General features: G+C 44.6%; 1 protein-coding gene across 2 annotated transcripts in view; it reads right to left on the bottom strand.

Annotated features, from left to right (window-relative positions):
• MYO15A (myosin XVA) overlaps window positions 1–23465 on the bottom strand; it is a 43184-nt gene that overhangs the window by 17103 nt on the left and 2616 nt on the right. The window contains exons 5-33 of one of the 2 annotated variants that reach the window (XM_069984231.1): window positions 22366–22469; window positions 22230–22293; window positions 21320–21433; window positions 20428–20589; window positions 19978–20091; window positions 19482–19540; window positions 19230–19353; window positions 18628–18723; window positions 18062–18193; window positions 17676–17801; window positions 16221–16298; window positions 15773–15927; window positions 15438–15483; window positions 14944–15068; window positions 14624–14744; window positions 14239–14414; window positions 10935–11019; window positions 8528–8581; window positions 7465–7546; window positions 5992–6122; window positions 5701–5796; window positions 4458–4693; window positions 4181–4359; window positions 3572–3644; window positions 3020–3208; window positions 2614–2726; window positions 2271–2362; window positions 200–320; window positions 67–122 (exon numbers count right to left, since the gene is read on the bottom strand). In XM_069984231.1, the coding sequence (XP_069840332.1) occupies window positions 67–122; window positions 200–320; window positions 2271–2362; window positions 2614–2726; window positions 3020–3208; window positions 3572–3644; window positions 4181–4359; window positions 4458–4693; window positions 5701–5796; window positions 5992–6122; window positions 7465–7546; window positions 8528–8581; window positions 10935–11019; window positions 14239–14414; window positions 14624–14744; window positions 14944–15068; window positions 15438–15483; window positions 15773–15927; window positions 16221–16298; window positions 17676–17801; window positions 18062–18193; window positions 18628–18723; window positions 19230–19353; window positions 19482–19540; window positions 19978–20091; window positions 20428–20589; window positions 21320–21433; window positions 22230–22293; window positions 22366–22469 (3303 nt within the window). Of the gene's footprint in view, window positions 1–66; window positions 123–199; window positions 321–2270; window positions 2363–2613; window positions 2727–3019; window positions 3209–3571; window positions 3645–4180; window positions 4360–4457; window positions 4694–5700; window positions 5797–5991; window positions 6123–7464; window positions 7547–8527; window positions 8582–10934; window positions 11020–14238; window positions 14415–14623; window positions 14745–14943; window positions 15069–15437; window positions 15484–15772; window positions 15928–16220; window positions 16299–17675; window positions 17802–18061; window positions 18194–18627; window positions 18724–19229; window positions 19354–19481; window positions 19541–19977; window positions 20092–20427; window positions 20590–20734; window positions 20810–21319; window positions 21434–22229; window positions 22294–22365; window positions 22470–23465 lie in introns of those variants that run through there. The other variant, XM_069984232.1, reaches the window with a different exon arrangement.

The following is a 23465-nucleotide window of genomic DNA, read 5'->3' on the forward strand; positions in this document are numbered from 1 at the left end:
AAAAAAGTCATGACAGCCCCCATCCCACCTACTTGGAGTATGAGCTGTCAGTCTGGATGTGCTTACCAGTATCATGGCCTGCTGGTTGATATACGCTTGTTGTTGAGCGTACATGCTTTGTTCTACAGAAAGAAATGAAGGATAGATGAAGGCTATACAGGGCTCCAGAACACTATTACTGATGGTGAATGGCACTCACCTGTATGGTGGGACCCGTCACCAGGTAGGTTGGGTTCTCCGGGTACCTCGGTGCCATCCCTGCCTCCCACGCCTCCGCCACCCTTCATTTTCTGGGACATCGCCGTCAGCTTTTCCAGATCCTACGGAATAGAAGAGATGGAGGTGAGCGGCCTATACCCACACAGAGATGAGCTGGAACGTGATCTCTGACAAAGAGCGAGATGAGAGAGATCAGGTGACAGACAGAAACCATTGGGCCAGCATCAGTGCTGTAAGACAGTCTGTATGTAAATGGAACTGCCAGAACATTGGATCAGAGGTAGAAGCAACAGTCCCTGTGAGAAGAGCTTCTCATCACATATCCCTATGACAACACTTCATGTCACTATTTAATTTTTTTGACCAAGAAAGAAAAAAAAAAAGACATCAGACTACCATAAGACCGAGTGATTTATTGATGACAGGGACAAGATACGAGGGCAGGGTCAGGAAGGGTTGTCATGGGGACATATGCAGAGAGATATTTAAACTGTCTGAATTATTCTCTTAAGTGAAGATGTTCACACTATAGTTCAAATGCAATTTCAGGATGGCACCTGGCAGCAGACAGTGTAATAGGATACATTGATACCATGTGTGGAGTGCACTGACCCACATCACCGCCTCTCACACAGTCACAGATCTGGTGTCAGCTGGATCACATCCTTTAAAGGGATACTCCAGTGAAAATCTTTTTCTTTCAAATCAACTGGTGTCAGAAAGTTATATAGATTTGAAATAACTTCTATTTAAAAATCTCAAGTTTTCCAGCACTTATCAGCTGCTGTATGTCCTGCAGGAAGTAGTGTATTCTTCCCAGTCTGACAAGTGCTCTCTGCTGCCACCTCTGTCCATGTCAGGAACTAGAAGTAAATTACAAATCTATATAAAACGTTCTAAAACAAGTTGTTTGAGAGAAAAAGATTTTCATCAGAGTACCCCTTTAATAAACAGAATATATGCAGTGTCCCGATACCCATAGTTGTTGTGTGGCTAAAGAATCTCTCTTTAATGTTTCCTGGCTATTGTGAGTTTGTTTGTCACACTGCCTTACTCCGCCAATGCTGTATACACTGAGATATTATAGACGTGTAAGGGATAATACTGCTCTGTATTACCACTACAAGTGGGTCACATGTTCAGGATATATGGAACTTAGTCACATGACCTTCCCTCAGACAGTATATACCAGAAGTGTGGTCTCACTGCAAACCTCTCCTCAGAGGGATGGTTCATTACTGAATAGTCAGTCTGGCTCTGACCAGAGAGTTTTAAGGAAGTGGCTGCCAGTTTTGTACCAGAGTAGATTTTAGTTGTTAGGCCCTGTGAGAAAGGTTGAGGCCTAGTTAGTTTCCATTTTCCATTTAAAACCTACTACAAACAAGTTAAACAAGACTTGTACAATCCAAAACTAAAATTCCTGTTCTAGGTGCTAAAGCTTCACCCAAGATAGATCTAGGTCAAGAATTTGGTGATCACGGCATCTTGAGACTCTAAAAAACCTGATTCAACAGGGAAAACTGTCAAGACAGGAGAGAGACTAGCTATGTAAGGACTCTCCTGCGACACGGGTACATCCCCAGTCACCATACACCAGTGTAATATGGGGTCAAATACTCTCCGACCTTGTCAGACCCCAATTGATAAAAATCATGGAGGTTCCACGGGAGGGATCGACAGGGGCAGCCAAGGCCCATGTGAAATTCTAATAGAGAGAAAACTACCCTCAGCTGCCCAGACTACTGAACCTATCATCCCCCTATTGTGCAGTGATCTTATATTGTGTTTTCTGCTATAGTCACATTCAGAGAGAGTCTATAATCTCCCTTCCGCCTCTGCGGCTGGTTCAGTATTCTCTCCCTGCTGTATGGCATTGTGGAAGGTGTAGTATATAAGGCTTATTACAATAGACTGGACTAGCAGACTCAGGGTGCATTGGACTTAATGTAAATTACTAATCAGGCCTCCCAGTTATGCTGGGCCAACATGCCCGGAGGACGGACTGGCAGATAGCTGCACCTATGGTGAGAAGGTGAAACCATTTTACTCACCCCATTTCCATAGGACAGAACAGGATCAAACAGGCTGTCCAGGTAGTGATCCATGCCCTTCTGAGTAGGGGGCTCGCTTAAAGTGTCTGAGTCTGCAGGTATAAAGAACACTGATCTGTCATCCATCGATTGAGATCCAATATATGGCGGTGTAGCAGGCTAAATTAACCCCTTCCCAGATTAAATCCGGTGGTCTCTTTTAATAATGTAGATTTCTACAACAAGTGCTGAACTCATTGGGAGCTGTATACATAGATGTGCTGTGATCTCCCCCTAGTGGTGGCTGAGATACTCCCCCTTTATCACTTTACATATACTGCAGCTTTGTTAGAGTATTGCTCACCATGACTGTAATAACCTTCTGAGTCCGGGACACCCTGCGGTGGTAGAGATGGAGCTTTCATCATAGGTGGGGGAGGGACGTCTTCATCCATCTTAGATTTCTCCTCGAATACTCTGGGAAATAAAGAAGACGGCATTACATAGGGCGGTACTATCCTCTTTATGAGGCACTGGAGGTGCCACATAGATCCTATACCTTCTATAGCACATATAGGTCTAAGTGCTAAGGATCTGAAATTCTCTGGTGATATTCCAGCACCTTTTAAGATGGGAGCACCCCTAATAAGAGGAGTGGGGGAAGGGAAGTGACATCGTTTTACATTGTCACTGTTGCTATTATGGTTGCTCTTCCATTGACACCATAACCACATGTCAATGATCTGGCCAGCCTATGATCAGTCACTTACACGCTACGTCTTTCAGTCCTCTCCTGCGCTGCTTCAGAAGTGATGAAATACGATTTCTGTTTGGGAAATTCTCTGGGCAATTCCGCATTAGAGATCAGATCCAGGACGTAATCGTGGCCGGCCAGTTCTGACCATTGCCCGCCATCCTTGAAACATACCGACCATCCCCTCCAGCCCTCAGTCACCCCCCTAAAGGAAAAGGAAAAGATATATAAACTTGCATTCAACATATGAAAACAGAACATGCTGGGAGTTGTAGTTCAGTTGGAGATGATGACATTAGGATATGATCAAATTTTGCAAACTTGACACATATTTTACTATGTGATCCTTAGATGTGGAGGCACTGGGGCTACTTCATGGTGGGCTTTTCCACACAGAACCCACTAGATTAGGAAGCATGCGTCTTATTCTTATGGATTTTCCATAGCACATGAACAGGGTTGCGGAAACTCCATTCACATACATGCGATGTGGAATTTCATCAGCGGGGCGTGTTGTATAACGTGTATAAACTACTATTGGGTGAAATACCAGTCAGCGGCAGCATACCTGTGTCTGAGGACGTCCCCTGCAATCTCCTCTCCATCTGTCCATGAATGGATCGGGCACAATATCTTTGCATCTACACATAGGAAAAATGGTTGTCACATCTTTAAAATGTCATGGCTTTGCAACTCTCAGCTGTTTTTTTCCTTTCAAATCAACTGGTGCCAGAAAGTGCCAGAGATTTGTAATTTACTTCTATTAAAAAATCGCAGATTTATCAGCAGCAGTATGTCCTACAGCAAGTAGTGTATTCGCTCCTGTCTGACACAGTGCTCTCTGCTGCCACCTCTGTCCATGTCAAGAACTGTAAAGAGCAGCAGCAAATCCCCATAGAAATCATCTCCTGCTCTCCAAACTGGAGACATACAGCAGCTGATAAGTACTGGAAGACTTGAGATTTTTTTTATAGAAGTAAGTTACAAATCTCTATAGAGAGACTGGATATTCAACAGCCTGAAAAAAAGTGTAAAAAGTGTAAACCCCTCTGTTATGGTAGCCTTTGTGGTTATCACTTAGAAACAAATATAACTAAGAAATTATAATCAATAATGGTCATGCACCTAGACTTTGCAGCACTAAGGTAAAGCGAGGCTGTAGATTTCAGTGTCGTACCATCAAAGCAATGGATGTCCAGGGCCATGTTGGCTCTCTCCCTGCTTGCCGTCCACTCCATTAAGCATGGTGGGAAGGTTCTTGCTGTTTCGGAGCCCTGCTGGGATTTCTGCATCGCTAGGATCAGCTTGTGTTGGCAGACGGGTTTATAACCATCGTAAGCGTAATCAGAGACGTACCTGAAACACACAGCAGTACCATAGTACAAAACTATGCAAAAAGTACCAAAAACTATAGAGCGTTGGAGACGTGAGTCTCAGCACTGTGGGGGTCTTACTTCAGAAGATACTTGTCCAGGTTTGGGGATGGAGCGAAGCTGCTGAGACATGAGGCCAGCAGGTACCAGCCTCGCTCCTCGTTGTTGGGGTTGGTGTTCCTCCACACTTGGTTGGCTATTTCCACCAGGATCTCATCCCGCAGACCCATGTTGGACAATCCCTTTTGGATGATGTAGTTGCCAAATAACATCTCCTGGGCTCCATTGAGGAAAGGGTCACCCATGAACCGCAACACCTGGGTTATAAGGAGACGGGGACTTTATGTGAAAAGGAGAGGAACGTACAAGGAGCAACGTCTTATGTCACAGTGTAATGGGGGCGGCTATCCTACTGGGGAGAACAATACACAACATTTTCCTAAAAGCTTCCTTTCCATTCCCTGAAATTATATAGGCACAGATAGTAATCCCTCCCTGCCTCTTCCTGTGAATAATGTATACACAGATATTACTGCCTCAGTGTTTTTCCTTGTATGTTATGTAGGTACCACAAATACCCCCTCCCTGTGTCTTCTGGAACACATAGTGCTGCCTCTCTGTCTTATCCAGTAACAGCTCTTACACCTCTCACTGTTCACAGACAGTATACAGTCTATGGGCCTATGCACACAACCAAGAATTCCACTGTCCGTATATTTGTCCGAAGCCCCATTATATGGTCTGGATTTGCAGTCGGGGCTCCTAGACATTTATTACCCTGACATCTATGATTGCAGGTGGTGCATAGTACAGAAAATAATATAGTCTTCCTATTTCTTCCTGTATAGTATGTACATATAAGTAGTAAGCCCTGCCTCTCCAATCCTGTAAATGATCAAGGCACAGACAGTACTGCCTCCCTATAATAATGTAGATATAGCTTATACTGCTTCAATGTTACACCCTATAAAATGATGTAGGTTCAGATAGTACTCCCCCCACCCCATAAGTGATGTATCCGCCATGGCTAGCACTGTCTTCCTGTCTCTACCAGTAAATGATATAAGCACAGATAGTACTTCCTTCCTATATCTGCTGGTAAAGAATGTAGCCATAGATAATATGTCCGCCAAGTAATTAGACAAATATATTACTGCCTTATTTTCTGTCTATGTGAATATAGTGGGTACAGATAGTACTGCCTCCCAGTTTCTCCCATCCATCCTATCCCTGTCAGTAAATGCTGTAGGCACAAGCAGTACTGCATCTCTGTCTCTACAGTCAATGGGACTTTCCTATTTAGTTCCTATACGAGAATTATTACCAATTTGAAGTTTGTAATGGCTTGTTGCTTCAGATCATCTTCAACGGGAAGCAATGAGGATCCCAGTGTCATCGCCAACATCCCAAACAGAGGTTCCTGCAAAATTTTTGAAACTGATAAGCAAACAGGCAAATTGTCAATATAAATAGGTCTATAAGAAGAGGTGCCCTTTAAGACCCTCCATTTGTACAGATGAAAGGATCTAGGGGGGGATGACCTCCCCTCACTTTCAATTAAGTAAGAAACATATTTACTTTGTTACCATAAAGACGCCATTGTGTCTTCTCTTACCCTGAAAAACACCCGCACATATTTGAACATGGGGTAGTTGTTGATGTCGAGGGGCAGGGTGAGCTGGGTGAAGGCCTGCACCCTCGGGACGTGAGTCGGCGTGACATACTCCAGCAGCATGTTGCTCTGAGCTGGGGGAAGTAAAATGAAAAAAAAACTCTATTAGTATAAGTTCTGATCCTGGTGACATCATGTCCTCTTCTGATTTACTCTGTGCCATAAATCACTGTATAGAGAACCGTGGCTAGTCATGGCAAGTAGAATGTAGATATTGATGTGGATGGTGAAATTAATCCACCCGAGGTTCCTATGACAAAACTGCATTTGTTAAACCAGTCAGAAGTTGTCATGATGTGTCAGACTCTCAGTCGTGCAGTCTCAAGCTTTGAGATGCAGGACTTTCTGTCGTGTCCCACTACGTGTTGTTCTTTTCTTCTTACACCTTGGTAAAAGTGTATCCCTCTAGTGTCACAGGTTAGGACAGGAGGCTGCTGTTCCTTACTCCAACCACTAGATGTCACTCTCACACAGCACAGCTGCAGCTAACACTAGGTCTAGCTACGCAAACACTTCCCTTTATAGTAACTACTTCCCTTTTCTAGTTAGTTAGTGTCTGGCTACAGGCCAGGCAGGACTGTATATAGTTGTTCCTGCCACTAGTTACCTAACCACTATGGGTTGCTAGACTAGACCCCTAGGGAAACGAGAGACAAGGGAGTCTTCACCCTTGCCTATGCAGAGGACATAAAGCTAACACAGGACAGCTGACCACATTACACAAAAGGGACAGATAACTCAAGACCGGATCTGCAGTAGAGCCCAGTACCAGCAAGCTGCTCTCCCCTGACAAGACGCTCAGTTTTGTAGAAAATACACTATAAGCCAGCTCCACCCAGAGCAGGGACCTGGGACTCGTACTACCTCAGAGGACGGAAACCCAACACTGTGGGGCAGAAGGTGCTTAGGTGAGATAACTGGGACTCTTCTATACGTGAGTACGAGGATTTCTTCAAACACTAAACAGACACACCACATCCTGGCAGAGTACATTAAGCAAGGCCCCTCCTATCCGGTCCCTAATACCTGTTACTGTTTCTTCTATCAACTGACCTATCTACCTGTTAGATCAGTATTACTGATTTTTTTTTTTTTACTAAGTACCTGAGCGCTGTTTATGACTATTTCTGACTTTTTCCAAGTAAAGAATGAAAGTTCTTTAAAGTGGGACTCTGTCATCTCTACCGCCGCATTTGAACTTACACCTCGCACCTCACCAAAGTCCTAACCAAGGTCCGGTTGCTGTGTGTCCGGGGGTGGGTGTTACCACTCCTGGCCACCGTGACAAGTAGCCTCCAAAACACCAGAACCCACCAGCAGGCCCAACATCAGTACCAGCAACCCGGGCCACGGCACTTCTTTTGTCTATTAGTGACCTTCTGGTCATGGTGAAGTGTATTTACTAGGATATCTTACCTGAGGCTGTGCGGAGGAGCCCGGACAGCTCCGCCGGGATCTCTAGATGAGTCACATTAAACACTTCTCTCTTCGTCAGCTCCTGGATGGAGAAGATAACTAGGATCAGACTGAGGCAGATAATCATTTTGGGATGAACATGGCCGTCATTCACCACAACCAGAGGGTGAAAAGTCAGCTGATACTTAGGGTTTGTTCTCGTGGCGGATACTCTCAATCCAAATGGGCACTGTCACTTGGGCCTCATTCACATGTTCCGTACTGTGCCCGTAATTGCAGACAGCACTATTGACCCATTCATTTGAATGGTCTTATTCACACATTTGTCATGTTACGGACCCGTGATCGGTGCCTAGTACAGACCCACAATTGTGGCACAGATCACTATTGTCTACTCAATAGTAGAGATGAGCGATTTTGCAGAAGTTCTGGTTCGTATGAACCTGAACTATCGGCTTCTGATTCCCGCTGTCTGCAGTCTTCGTGAAGAGGGTGGATACAGCCTTACGGACCGCCCGGAAAACTGGGATACAGACATTGGCATAGGCGGTATCCCAGTTTTCCAGGCAGACCTTACGCTGTATCCACCCTGTTTACGGAGCCGGCAGACAGCGGGAATCAGAAGCCAATAGTTCAGGTTCATACGAACCAGAACTTCGGCAAATTCGCGCATCTCTACCTAATAGGTCCGTGGATTGCGGACGTGTGGATGCAGCTGTCCATAATTGCTGGTCAGCAATTACAGGTGCACTATGGAACGTGTGAATGCAGCCTTAGAGACATGTCAAAAATTGGAATCAGCTGGTGTCTGGGTGTACAGGAAGAAGTGCCTGGCAAAGCAATTCCCTCCCTGGCTCAATGTCTTTTCCATTCTGCTGCAGGAGATGGTCTATGGAATCCGTGTCCTGCAGTGCAACAGAGATTGCATCCATCCGTGGAGTGAAGTGCCCAGCCAAGCGCTTCTCCTGCCTCTGTCAAACAATTGGTGAGGGTCTGAATGAGTGATCAAATTTTTAACACATCTACCAACAACAATATACATAGCAATATACCCGGCACCCACCTGTTCTGCCTTCTTGCGCTCTTCTTCAGCCAACCTGCGAGCTTCTGCCTTCATCTGCAGTGAGTATAAGACATAGCTTCTGATACATATACATCAGAGACCCTTCACCCCCCCATACCTGTAACCTCTTATATATATATATTATAGCATCCTTGCCACCTAAGTTACCTGAAATAGACGAACATGTTGCTCTGTGATCTCCAGTTGTGGAGCAAAGCGCACATGCTTCATTGCGTCCTGCTGTGTGTTCTGTGCCTGTCACCTCACAGCTGGGATGGGTGTGGTGTCACCGCAGCCCAGGTAAGATCATACTTATATATAGCCATGAGAAGAAAAGGACCTCAGCCCTGCTACACCTGGGAACACGCTGCACCTATCTGTTACTGCTCCATATTACATGTGCCCAAAACTTAAATGGTCCGATTTCAAATCCATATAAATAATATTTGCAAATACTGTTTAAAAATTCTGCAGGTCGCCCCTGGAAACAGACAACAGTTAAGCAGAACCTGTTGTCAGACATGTGACCTAACGGCTCTCATCCCACAGTGCACTGCTCCTTGGCAACAGGCAGAATTCTCAATCTAGCTTTAGATGTGACCGAAGAAGAGAACATCAAGGAACATCAGAGAAGCATATGACAAAAAAAGCAAAGGATTTTCATTGCATAAAGGGCTTGTTCACACTTCTGATCTCTTCTCTGAAATGTAAAACGTTGTAAAGAGTAATTTTTAGGCTGGACCTTGTATTACATGGTCATCCATAGGTTTCCCATAGTTGGTGATTAAATCACTAGTTTAAAGAGACTCTGTCAGTAGGTGTATGGTGTCCTATCTCAGGGTAACATAAAATAGTGTCAGAGAAGCTGAACAGAATGAAGTATCCCGTACATTGTTCTGTGTAGCTGATCTAGATATATCATGGACAATAAACAGTCCTCTCCATTATGTGCATGAGCCCAGTAGTCCTGGATATTCATGAGCAACAGAAAACTCCACCCACCAGCTGCTAATTGGCAGTTATCTATCCATGTTGTGTATAGGCAGTCAACTGTCAATCAGCAGCTGGAGGGCGGGGGGAGGGGTGTGGCAAGAATCCTATTCTCCTGCATATTAGGAAAATGGCTGAACAAAACCGATCTGTTCAGCATTTCTGTCACTAGTTTATTCTGCCCTGATTACGGGTGCGTTCACACGTACAGTATCTGCAGCAGATGTGAAGGTGCAGATTCACAGCAGATTTGATTTATATAACTGAACATAGCATTAAATCTGCACCATCAAAATTGCTGCAGATTTGCTGCGGATCCTGTACGTGTGAACACATCCTTAGGCTGGGTTCACACAGTGTGAAACACCGCACTCTCCATTGTGTGACCTGTCAGGCTTGTGCAGCCGCTATTCAATGAATGAATAGACATGTCAGTTTCCCATGCGGCCGCTAGGGATCCTGGCCGGAGTGTGACTATGTGATTCCCTCTAAATGCAGCACAATGTCAGTTTAATATTAATCATGGCCGTTGTTGCAAATCGGCAACAACGGCCGTGATTAATACTAAACTTACGCTATGTGAACATAGCCTTAAGGTGGAATAAACCTAGCGACAGGGTACAAACAGACATAACGTATCCACAGCGAATTTCTTGCAGTGAAATCCACTGTGGACACTGGCCCATTCTCTTCAATGGGCTGGACTACTTGCAGTGGGATTGTCATTCTGCTGCCAGCATGTCAAACTCAGTGTGATTAACCCCTGCGGCCCGGGAACATACTGTACCCGGGCCCCGCTCCGGCTTGCTTCGGGGGCTTCCAATGTCTCCCAGCGCTAAGCCAATTGGTGCACTGCAGTGGGGCAGCGCACTGATTGGCTGACCGCCGGGAGCCCCCAAAACAAGCCGGAGCGGGGACCCGGTACAGTATGTTATACTGTCATATGTTTTAAGAAACATGGCTCTTTCTTGTAGAAATAGCACCACCCTGACCATGGGGTGAGTGTGGTATTACAGCTTAGCCCTACTCCTCTAAGGTTATACTTAGCACAGTGTGATTTTAAGGTCCAGCCTGACCTTTTTAGTGTATATAGTACGCCTGCTCTCACCTTACTGACTCATAGCCTAGAAGGAAGGTGCTGTGATGTATACACCAGACTGCACCCTGCCGTGTATACACAGGTCTATACGGCACCTGCTGGACTTTGAGCCCGTAACAACAATACACTGTAATAACAATAACCTCATACAGTCCGGTCTAAACAACAGGAGAAAAATGCTTTTAAAACCCATTCCGCAGTAATGTACACACAGAGCACAATGCCAGATATAGTACCGTATGTGATGAGACAGCAGAATACAAGACTAAGGCAAACATAAGGCAGGACATTCACATGATGACAGTAATGACGTCTTACCCTCAGGTATCTTCTCCGATTCACGTACATATGGATCAGAGCTCGAAATTTTAGCATGCTCTTTCTCCAGTTGTGAAACTTACGCCTGCAAGTAATAAAGTTGTGTCAGATGGCTTTGAGGGATTGATCCACTTTAAGGGGACACAGCAAATTATATGGATGTGCGTTTATAGGAAATATTATTTAGTTCTAAAGCCAGAGCTGTCTGGCTGCAACTTATCCCTCCCCTCTGGGATAGATAGATAGATAGATAGATAGATAGATAGATAGATAGATAGATAGATAGGAGATAGATGGATAGATAGATAGATAGATAGATAGATAGATAGATAGATAGATAGATAGGAGATAGATAGATAGATAGGAGATAGATAGATAGATAGATAGATGATAGATAGATAGATAGGAGATAGATAGATAGATAGATAGATAGATAGATAGGAGATAGAGAGATAGATAGATAGATAGATAGATAGATAGATAGATAGATAGGAGATAGATAGATAGGAGATAGATAGATAGATAGATAGATAGATAGATAGATAGATAGGAGATAGATAGATAGATAGATAGATAGATAGATAGATAGATAGATAATAGATAGGAGATAGATAGATAGATAGATAGATAGATAGATAGATAGATAGATAGATAGATAGTATACCAGAGCGCAATTCCTGCGGCTGGGCTTAGGATGGCATCTGTGCACAAGTGCTTTATTATATATTCTGTAAGGTAACATGTTGCTATTTAAATTGTTATATGTATTTCTCTGTACCAGTGTAACTGGCAGGCAGAGAATGGGTTACATGCTTTACACCAACTGTTAGGCGAGCCTCACCAGTGAGGCGCCCCCTAGTTGTTGGTGAGGCCCAGCTGGGGAGGCAGTTTGTACAAAAGCTACTATGATCTGCACAGTCCTTTTGCTGTTTGCAACTATCTCCATTTTAGATGGGAGATGGGTGAAAGGTAGCCCTAGCATTATTTTCAGCTTTTAAATGTACTTTCACACCAGATGGTGAGGCCCAGGCATTGCCTTGGTCTGTTGGGTGAGGCTCCAGTAGAAAAAAGTTTGAGAAGCGCTGCTTTACACAACACACTACACAAACTGTTAGGAAGCAGTGACACCTACTGTTCTTAGTGGGAACTGCTCTAGGTAGTGTAAGAAGCCCCTAGAACTTGCTAAAAAGTGGGAGGAGCAGACTCCTCACAAAACCTAGCTGTAACAGGAAGTAGTGCTCAGTCAGTGTTAAAGGACAAGTGCCATGAAAAACTTTTTCCCAGTAATTGAAACACATTACAAAGTTATATAACTCTGTAATATGCTTCAATCACCTATCTGCCTCCCTTCCCTGTCTTTTCCCCCCTCCACCCCCCACCAGGAAGTGTCCTCACTCACACAGACCTGATTACTGTCGTCACCGTCACCAAGCTCTTCTCTCAGCTCCTTCTCCTGTTACACTAGCCTCCCCCCTCCCCTGCCTTGTCAGGTGACAGGCTTGCTCAGCTCCCATTGGCTGAACAACTGCAAACCATCACTTGTCACATGTCATGCTTATCTTCACTCAGACTGACTCCGGCAAATAGGCAGCTCCCCCCTCCCCTCATACACTCAGGTCTGTGTGAGTCAGGACACTGCCTGGTGGGGGGTGGAGGGGGGAAAAGACTGGGAGGGGAGGCAGATAGGTGATTGAAGCATATTACACAGTTATATAACTTTGTAATGTGCTTCAATTACTGGGAAAAACTTTTTCATGGCACTTGTCCTTTAAGCTCAGTGCTCAGTGTGTACAGTCACTGTATAGTGCAGCTAGTGGCTGTTCTGTAAGCAGGCCAATCAAGCCTGTCTGTTACTAAAGAAGGGGAAGGAGATAAAGGTGCACTGAACAAAGGGAGAAGTAAAGTTGAGAGAGAGAGAGTTCTTCAGGAGTATCTACAGAGACACAAGGTACTTCTGTACTCTGTTAGTGGGAATCTTAAAGGAGACCTGTCACCCCCCGTGCCGGGGTGACAGGCTCCCAACCCCCCGTTAGAGCACCCTATACTCACGTGATCCCACCGGGTCACGCTTCCTGAGCCGGTCGGGTCACGGAGATATCAGCGTCCGAAGCCCAGCGCGCACGCTGACAGCAGAGTCAGATGCCCATAGAGAATGAATGGAGAGTACGATGCTCCGTCATTCTCTATGGGCATCGGACTCTCCTGTCAGCGCGCGCTCCGGGCTTCGGGCGCTGATATCTCTGTGACCCGACCGGCTCAGGAAGCAGGACCCGTCGGGATCACGTGAGTATAGGGGGCTCTAACGGGGGGTCGGGAGCCTGTAACCCCGGCACGGGGGGTGACAGGTCCTCTTTAAGGACAGGAACCCTAAGCAAAAGGACTTGAGTTTACTGGGTAGCAGAGATAACAGGCCTCTGTACCAAACCTTTCTGGGATTCAAAAGGGAGGATGAGCAAGGGCCTTTGAATAATTCTAGGACCCGCAAGTTGTGGCTTAGGGCCCGGCCTAGATACTTACAAGCAGAAAGCTCCTTAGCTGACAGGGAAGGAAACAGAATCAAGCTCCATTGGGGAAGAGGTCCACAGGATCACAGTGCCCACCAGTGTCCCACACGTACTGACAGATCATCTCTCCACACACCACCAGACTCTCCTCAGGCACAGTAACCCATTCAAGGCCGTCAGTATTAGCAGCTGTATGCCACAGGACTGTAACAACACCTGCAAGTTCACCATGAAGGGCCATATTACCGGACAGCAGTATTTGGGGTTGGCCCCGGGGGAACTACAGGTCTACATAGGCTGTACCCCAGTTTTCTAGGCGTTCCTTAGGCTGTATCCACCCGCTGCACGGAGCCAGAAGACAGCGGGAGTCAAGATGCCATACGAACCCGAACTTCGGGAAATCCGCTCATCTCTAGTCTACACCACCGAACACCTTACACACAGGTGCAACCTCTGCAACAGCCCGAAGAAGAGAGGGAGAATACAGGGAAGCGCCAGATAGTAACCTGTACCTGTGGAAGCCCTTGTGCCTACCTGAGACCGTGACAAGTCAATGCCTAAGGCTGTGGTGCACCACAAAACCCAGCCATCCTGCAGGTACAGCACCCTCTCACTCTGCAGCCCTCAGTGCATCCCCTCACTCAGGAGCTCAGCGCTACACACAGGAGAGGCACAGCCACCTACAAGCCAAAAACTACAACCACCATCATCCTCTCCTCATCCCCTCACTCTCTTTCACACCCCAGTTCGCTGCAGATAGATAGATAGATAGGAGAGAGATATAGACCTATCTCTTGTACCTTGCCAGGTAGCCACGGGCCAGGGCCTGCAGGTTAATGATCCTGGACCGCAGAGTCCTGTAACGTTTCCGGGTGAGGTAACCCCGTCCATAGCGCTGAAGGGTTAAGGCCGCCTTGTTCATCAGCTGGTCTCTCTTGCTCTCTAGTTGCTGGTAGAGATGTTCCTTCATAAAGAGCTCAAGAGGAGAAAGAAATAGGAAAATGAGCATCTGTGAAAGGAAATCAGATGATAGATGTCTACAAAGACAAATGTAGATGTGCTGGAAACTGAATTCCCTGCATTACCGAACAGTGTTATCAGTCCTGCTCCTGCAGTCGTATACTGACAGTACTATACTATTCTGAAATTGCTATGGTACCATAAATAAGGATAGTAGATAGTCACCTTGCTGACTCCAATGCAGTACATGGTGGGGTGAACAGATGGACACAGTTTCCTCAATACTGTGACACATATGGGGCCATCAGGACGGATATTACGCCCAAGGTCCATGACACATCGATACCTGGGGGTGAAAGGTTAAAGGTCAGTGTTAAGCTTCTTTTTTCACACCTTCTATAAAAATCTATCCATAAAAATCTATCTGTGAATTATAACCTATGAATATATAAGGTGCTGTGAGTAAAGGTTCTTCGTCAAAGAGCGCATCTTATGGACCGTAGTTCTCCTCCAGATTTCCTTGCAAACCTTCGAAACCTTCTTACCTGCTTAGAAAGATGTGGAAGGGGATCCGAACAGGGAATCCCTCTTTCCTAATTCTGATGGTCTCCAGGATGCCGGCGTACTTCAGCTGACTGCTCACAACGTCTGCTTCAAAGAGGTAAGGCTCCTAGGAAGGTAAGAGATCAGAGCTTACATCTATCTATCTATCTATCTATCTATCTATCTATCTATCTATCTATCTATCTATCTATCTATCTATCTATCTATCTCCTATCTAATCTATCTATCTATCTATCTATCTATCTATCTATCTATATCCTATCTATCTATCTATCTATCTATCTATCTATCTATCTATCTATCTATCTATCTATCTATCTATCCCCAAGCTCAGACACATGATACATTATACCTGAAACTTTCATTTCCTGGAGTCTGTAGGCAGCACTAGTTTTGTATGCTGCCATAGGATGATCAGGGATGCTGTATCTGATAGATCATTTATACCATTATGTTTCCCATAGATTTTTCTTACCTTTTTGACATTAGGTTTGATACATCGGACAAAAAATGGATTGCACCTGTTGGGAGAAGACATGTATTTCTTAGAGGAATGATGAAAGTGACTGTAGCGTTCCCTCAATGCTATGGGGAGGCACAGCTAAACAAGGTCTGTAGTGTAAGGCCTGTGCCATGTAGAACCCCAGATCTCATCGTCCCTTTAAAATGGGCATACCATAGAGATGGTCAACAAGATTTTAGGAAAGCAGAGGTTGCTTGCAGGCCAAAACTCTCTCCTGAGGGCAGCAATGCTATAAATGGCTCATCCTGGTTGGGGCCCTGGTACAATTTCCCCCCTCTTCTCCATACCTTTCCATCTTCTCCACCAGCTCCAGGAGGGATTGCTGGAACTTGGCAGCTACGGTCTGAGCCTTGATCTTCCGGGTCACGGTACTGCTTTTACCCATCATGCTTTTCTGCTGAGCCAGCACCTGAGCATGGCTGAAAAACAGGTTGGCCACCACCTGAGAGAGCGATAAGGGTGAAAACGGGACCAGTCAGAAGATTCCTATTTTTGTATTGTGCTTCTGATGTCTCACTCCAGGGATGGGGAGCCTTTGGCCCTCCACCTGCTCCAAAACTACAATTCCCATCATGCCTGAACAAGCAAAGCTTTGTCTTTGGCTGCCCAGGCATGATGGGAATGGTAGTTCTACAACAGCTGGAGGGACGAAGGTTCCTTATCCTTGTTTTAAACAATAAGGACAGTTTACACAATGGCGCTTCCATCCTGCGATATTCCTGACAACATCCTTACCTTGATTTTACTGTTGACAAAGAGGTCCAGGACATCTTGTCTCACCTGGTCATAGTTTTTATCCAAAAATTTGTGAACCTGAAAATTGGAAGGCAGAATTTAAAAAAAAGGCTGCTATGTAACTGTAGTATGCACCCTCCGCCACTGGAGTCACTGTTCCACAGTACACTATTCAGGTACATCTGCAGGAAAAGTAATGTATGGGTTAACTGTTTTGGAATGATTATGTGTTGTGGCCTATCACAAGGTCCCATTGTAAGCTATCCGAGATCCAATCCCTGTCAAAGGTACCTGACACAATGCCCTCCCCTCACACCCAGCCTATCAGAAGCTTCAGATTCAGTCACAGGGTGGGTTTCCCCCCAATCTTGGAGCCCGCAGGGCATGTAAGAGAAGAAGTAAGTTTCAGTTAGTGACCAGCTACAAGTCTGAGGAGAAGGGAGAGTATAGACTAGTCAGGTTCCAGTGAGTGAGTTATCTAGTATACAAAAAAGTTCCACAGCTAACTATGTCTGGCTAAAACAACATTAGTGAGTGAAAGAAATAGGGGATAACTTTATCTTCAGTCAAGTCAAGCCAGCAGTTAGCTAAGTGCACTATTCAAGCCACACTATTCTGCTGCAAGTTGATAGGATTCCCGAAGAGTCATCAAAATGGCTAGCTTACCTGGATTAGGGGCCTGCATCCCTGATCGTGTGTCACTCAGTGCCCACAGGATAGCCAAGGCAGAGACTCATTCCCATGGAAACAAGTATTTTTCTATCGCCACTCCCAAGGTGGTCAGAGTCCTTTCTAGTTAAGAACCTTGTGGTCTGGATAAACCCCCTACCCTAGAGTAGTCTTATATAAGTCCTATATAGATTTAATAGCGCCTTGCTGCCACCTTACTCTCCAAATCTATTAAAGTATACCTAAAGATTAACCCTTGTCCAAGGGATCTCAGATTGCAATTGTACTACCTGCTGTACCGTTTACACCTATATTGGCGTGACTGAATATTATCTATTGCACTACAACGTTCTTCAGTAAAAACTTTAACTGTTTAAGTGTCTGAAGTCTGTCTTCAGTAGCGCACAACTCACAACAACTTTAACTCCTAGCAGTCCAGCAGCGTCTAGTCAGTGTGTCCAGGGGTGGCTATAGATGGTCCCATTGCTGGCCCACGTGACAAGTGCCTGTGAGGTGCTTTGAGCATTAGCCCCCATGGGCTCCATGATGATGACTGATGTGTATTTACATTTTTCACATGCGAAACTTAGTGTATCTAAGCGTATGGTCACACTAATTTTTTGGCTTTCGTTTACAATGAAGGCTACGACACTGTGACAGATCATACAACAAGAGCGCCTGACAGACTCTAATGACCTATACTGGGGTCTGCCAGATTCTGATTTTAATGCACAAAAATATGCAGTATTTTCCTGCAAGTAGATGTATGGTTATGGTAGGACTTGCCTGGTAAGTAACTTTTCCAGCAAAATGCTTGATCCCGAATTCGGGGAGAGGCATCTTTGGCTTGCAGTACAGCTCATTGGTGCCGTGGTGGTAATGGCACTTCTGGAGAAAGGTGTGGTCTGTGGCCTGAAAGATGGGTGCAAACCTATGATTACACAATGGCACAGAGCTCATGCAGTGTCCTAGAGCCCCTGTACCAGCCAGCATCTATTCCCAGCCAGACCAGCGCGAGACAAGATCTGTCTCCCTGCCCTGAGACCTATTTACAACTCCAATCGCAGCTTGTCAAGGACATCCTTAGATCATCTTATTTTCAGGGGATGCTACTTACAAGAAGGGACTGTAAAAATCCCTTTAACTGGTTAAAACAAATCATTCCTAGTTACCTGCGGGAAGCAGCTCTGGTCATCTAAGATCCTCAGAATCCCATAGGGCTTCTGGGAAATGAGATCTATACAGGCCTGATTATCCACAAAGGAGATTTCCCTCCAGTCAATCTGCTCACGGATGTATTCCTCCTATAAGGAAAGATGCATATGAAAAAAAAATATTCTGGTATCCAATGGATATTTCATGTGCAAGAGCAGTCAAAAGGACCCTTTTAAATGGACTATTTGTGGGCGCCATGTTATTATACAGCAGGACAAGCAAAGCCAGTTGATATATAGTTTGTAGGAAAATTAGCTATTTTATAACTTAACACCCTGCTCTGTCTAATCTTAGGAGTCCAGTGGGTGGTCCTAAACAGTGGGTTGTCAATCACTGACCAGGACCGCCCACTGGACTCCTAAGCATAATGAGCAGCGATTATGCTATATATATATATATATATATATATATATATATGGATTTGCTCAGCTCTTCTTGCTCTATATCATGTTTCCATGGGATCAGACGCCATGATCATGGTGACATTGAGCTGATGTGAATGGCCCAATTGTCTGACACTCACCTGCTCTTCTCTGAACACAATCTTATTGAAGAAGAACTGCAGATATTCGTTTGCATAGTTGATGCACAATTGTTCAAAGCTGTTGAAGTTCAGATCCTGCAGATATAAGGACGAGGTTAGGGTTAAGATATAAAGTGGAGATATAGTTTTCCGTCTGAAAAATATGCTTCAAAATTTGCAGGAGAAAAATTCAAAGGTGACATGAAAGACATGATGATAATAATAGCAAAAGAAAATTTTGGGCCCTCCGACTACTGTTTATTCCATCAGTGCACATAATGAAGAACGGTAGTTTGCAACATTCCCACTAGATGTCAGTAGAGTTCACTGCACGCAAATGAATGATGTCTAATTTATTTACTCTCTTCATACTGCAGCAGCCAAGACAGGCAAGAATCTGATATATATATATATATATGTATATATATATATATATATATATATATATATATATATTTATATTTATTGTAAATATGATAATAGAACAATGTGGATATTCAGTGTAGGAGCCTGGAGTAATAAATAGACAACATATCTAGGAAATGAAGGAGAAGTAGTTTACATGGCAAGGATATGGGCATGACAAACAGGCACTCCTTTACCTCAAAGCCATAAATATCCAGTATGGCAATGGACAGGGCGTCTTGTTTGGGGTAGACAAGCTTGTTAATCCTATCTGTCAGCCAGCTGAAGAGCAGGGAGTATAAAATCTTGGCAATTGCATCTCTATAATACACAGAAGCAAAGACTGTCTGAGCGATGTTCAGAATACCCCTCTATTGATGGCATAGACCAATGTCTCTCATCACTTTACTTTCAGTTACACTCGGCTCTGAGGTCGAAATTTTGCTCACCTGGCATCTACAGCGCTGTCCACGGTGAGGGGTGTGAAGATCTTCTCTCTCATTGTTTCCTGCAGAACCAAGAACATGAGATGGATCTGTCTCCCCAGCAGGATCTATTACTGTAAGGGCCCTATTCCACCGGACGATTATTGTTCGCATAATCGTTAACGATTAACGATCTCAAACGACCTGAAAACGTTCACTCATTTCCATGGAACGACAATCGTTACTTATCGTATTTGCGATAGTTTTTTCTTCGCTATTTCTTCGCTATTGCGTTCGTATCTACTGCGAACGACGTCTTATTCAATGCAAATGATTTGCGAACGAGCAACAATAAAAATAGGTCCAGGTCTTATAAAGCGATCAACGGTTTCTTGTTCAGTCGTTAACAGTTAACTGCATTTCAACCAAACGATTATCGTTTAGATTTGAACGATTTAACGATAATCTGAACGATAATCGTCCAGTGGAATAGGGCCCTTACCTACAGTCTAATACTTACAGTGACTTTATATGTGATGGCTTTCTGGAGACCCTCATGGGATATCTGTAGTAGTTCGGACACCACCCGAATCTCGCTCGCACTCACAACTGAAGCCACCTCCTGGGATTCAGTCTGAAAGAAAGCGGCTCCATATCAGTGGTGGACCTATAATACTGTAGTCAGCCTCACATCTGATGCTTTAGCCTCCATAGAAAAACTCCAAAGGTTTATTATGAGGCTTTAAGACAGGGATGGGGAACCTTCGGCCCTCCAGCTGTTGCAAAACTACAATTCCCATCATGCCTGGACAGCCGAAGCTAAAGCTTCGGCTGTCCAGGCATGATGGGAATTGTAGTTTTGCAACAGCTGGAGGGCCGAAGGTTCCCCATCCCTGCTTTAAGAGGACAAAGGTTTATTATAAGGCCGCTAGGAGGACTAAGCTTTACTATTGGATCTATTGGTCCTTACCTCATATTTCTCAAAATAGACATTCCCTAAGTGCAGGATAGAAGAGAGGATTCGGAAGATGCTGTCCTGGTCCTCTATGTTGAAGCTGAGAGATTCCATGGCATTCAGGAGTCTTCGGAAGTCTTCGGCATCACTTTTAGAAGGAATCTCACAGTTACCTCCCTAAATATGGAGACAGTCAACATTTGGCAAATCTAACCACAAACAGGCAGCACAGCTTATATGTATGTGAAACGTCTTATACAGGCTCAGACTAAAATTCTTAACCACAGGGGGCAGTATTGTACAGGGGATCTTATCTGTATACTTGGGCAGCATAGTCACATGGTCATCAAGTTCCAGCTGAAGGCTAAACTGAGAATGGGGGCAATTGTAACCAGTCTTGTCTCACTGGAGAAAACAAAAATCCTTCCTCCTGAGGGAGATTTATCAAACATGGTGTGAAGTGAGACTGGCTCAGTTGCCCCTAGCAACCAATCAGATTCCACCTTTCATTTTCCAAAGAATCTGTGAGGAATGAAAGGAGGAATCTGATTGCTTGCTAGAGGCAACTCAGCCAGTTTCACTTTACACCATGTTTGATAAATCTCCCCCTATATCATCTTAATTTTATACTTTTATCTATGCACTATAAGTCGAAACACTTGAGCCTATTTACACACTGCCCTCCGTTACTCCACTAACAAGACTTGAAAGGGTTCTTTACATTAAGAGTATTCCCACCTACTGCATACAGGCATATAACAAATTCTATAGTAGCCATAGCAGTAAATGGAGAGAGCTGCACACCTGGGATCCTAAAATACAAATGTTTTATCTCCAGTTCTTGGTTAGGAGCCCATGACCTGTAATGTCCGGTCACTTTCCATCCATCCTTGGCCCTATGACGTACCTGATTCAGGTAGTAATATGTTTCAGCATCCTGAAGATAGAACGCCTGCTTCTGCTGAGAGGGGAGACCAGCCAACATCTCATAGAAAATGTGGTAATTCCTCTCATTTTTGGCCTGAAAATAAAGACTATGGGTCAAAGGAGATGACAACTAAAGATATGGAGGGGGGGCTGACACTGTATAACAACATACAAGACTGCCCTCATACCCAAATCCTAATACTTGAGGTGCCACATAAGAGGTCGACCGCACTATAAACAGCATTTAGTGACTAGTGGCCCCAGTCTAGGGGGCCACAGGTTATCTGGTTGGTAGGATTAAAGAAGAAGTCCGGTGAAAATTTTTATTTAAGTATTGTATTGCCCGCAAAAGTTATACAAATCCCCAATACACACTTATTACTGGAAATGCTTATAAAGTGCTACTTACTACTGTATCAAGGCTTCACTTCCCGGATAAAATGGTGATGTCATGACCCGACTCCCAGAGCTGTGCGGGCTGTGGGTGCTGGAGAGGATGATGGCAGAGAGATGCTGAGTGTCCCTCCAGTGCCCTGTGTCCCTCAGTGTCCCCCTGCCATCATCCTCTCCAGCAGTCACAGCCTGCACAGCTCTGTGAGTCGGGTCGTGACATCACCATGTTATCCAGGAAGTGACATCACCATGTTATCCAGGAAGTGACATCACCATTTTATCCAGGAAGTGACATCACCATGTTATCCAGGAAGTGACATCACCATTTTATCCAGGAAGTGAGACCTTGATGCAGTGGTAAATTCAGAGAAAAAAGCACTTTATAAGCATTTCCCGTAATAAGTGTATATTGGTGATTTGTTTAACTTTTAGGGGGACATACAATACTCTAACAAAAATTTTCGCTGGACTTCTCCTTTAAGTCAAAGGAGACCTACCTGAAATACGATTCTGGATTTTTCAAGCAGGTATTGGGATGTTATGGCACCACAGATGACACCCCTGGGGGGAGACAACATGTCAGTGGGTCACACTATGAATATACAAGACATAACCCACATATCTAATACTTACTCCTCCAGATATATCTCCACAAATTTTCCAAACCGGCTGGAATTATCGTTCCGGACTGTTTTGGCGTTTCCGAAAGATTCCAGCAGAGGGGTCGCCTCTAGAATCTGAGCACATGAGAAATGTACAAAGCTTGGTGTCACATATATATACATACAGTATCATACTAGTATATGTATGGAAGAGCATGGATCTACACATCAGTATCATGAGCGTATGTGCTGCACTACGGAGGTAGAACATACAGCTAGGGGGAGAGGAGACAACCCATTACTAATGGGCTGCAACTACGTAAAAAACTCTGACTCTCTATAGGAAGTACAAAGGTCACTAGACATAGTGGGGAACGATCTAAAATGTTATAGATGACCTCTATCCTGCAGAAGATGGGGTAGGGGGTGACAAGCACAGCGCCCAATGGACTAGGAGTGGTGGTAGGGTGGCAGGAACGTTCACAAAGAGGGAAAGGAGATTCTTTTTATTATTAGCTATGGGGGGTCCTCTCCTGTATGTATATACCTAGACCTTGGTAGGGGGATGGGTAATGAATAGATAGACAGATGCAAACAGGGGCGGATTAACTTTACCATAGGCCCCGGGCTGTTCACCAAGCCTGGGCCCCCCTCACCTCACTGTAACTATGGCAGCACTAACCTGGCGTTCATAGTACAGGACAGATAATGTCATGATGTCCAGATTTGTGCAAAATTTCCATTAAAAAACTGTGATTTTTTGCAAATCATGGCGGAAGTGTAGCCAGGATCCAGTACACCACTGAAAGTATAAGTCTTTTTGGGTGGTCATGGGCCCCCCAGGAGCTCAGGGCCCCGAGCTGCCGCCCGAAACGCCCCTATTATAATCCACTACTGGATGCAAATACAATATAGGAAGTTGAACATGCAACATGCATTACCTCTATCTGCAAAATCCAGCAAAATGTGGATAAAAAGGGGAATAATATATGGTTAGTATTAATTTTAATAATAATAATAATAATAATAAAAAAAAATGGGCAAAAGAATGCAAATACATTGTATATAGAGGTGAGCATATTTACAGTACAAATCACTAGTTTTCTCTAGAAAAAGTAGTTCTGCTCTGCA

This window comes from Dendropsophus ebraccatus, chromosome 9, assembly GCF_027789765.1.
Source record: "Dendropsophus ebraccatus isolate aDenEbr1 chromosome 9, aDenEbr1.pat, whole genome shotgun sequence".
Taxonomy (NCBI): domain Eukaryota; kingdom Metazoa; phylum Chordata; class Amphibia; order Anura; family Hylidae; genus Dendropsophus; species Dendropsophus ebraccatus.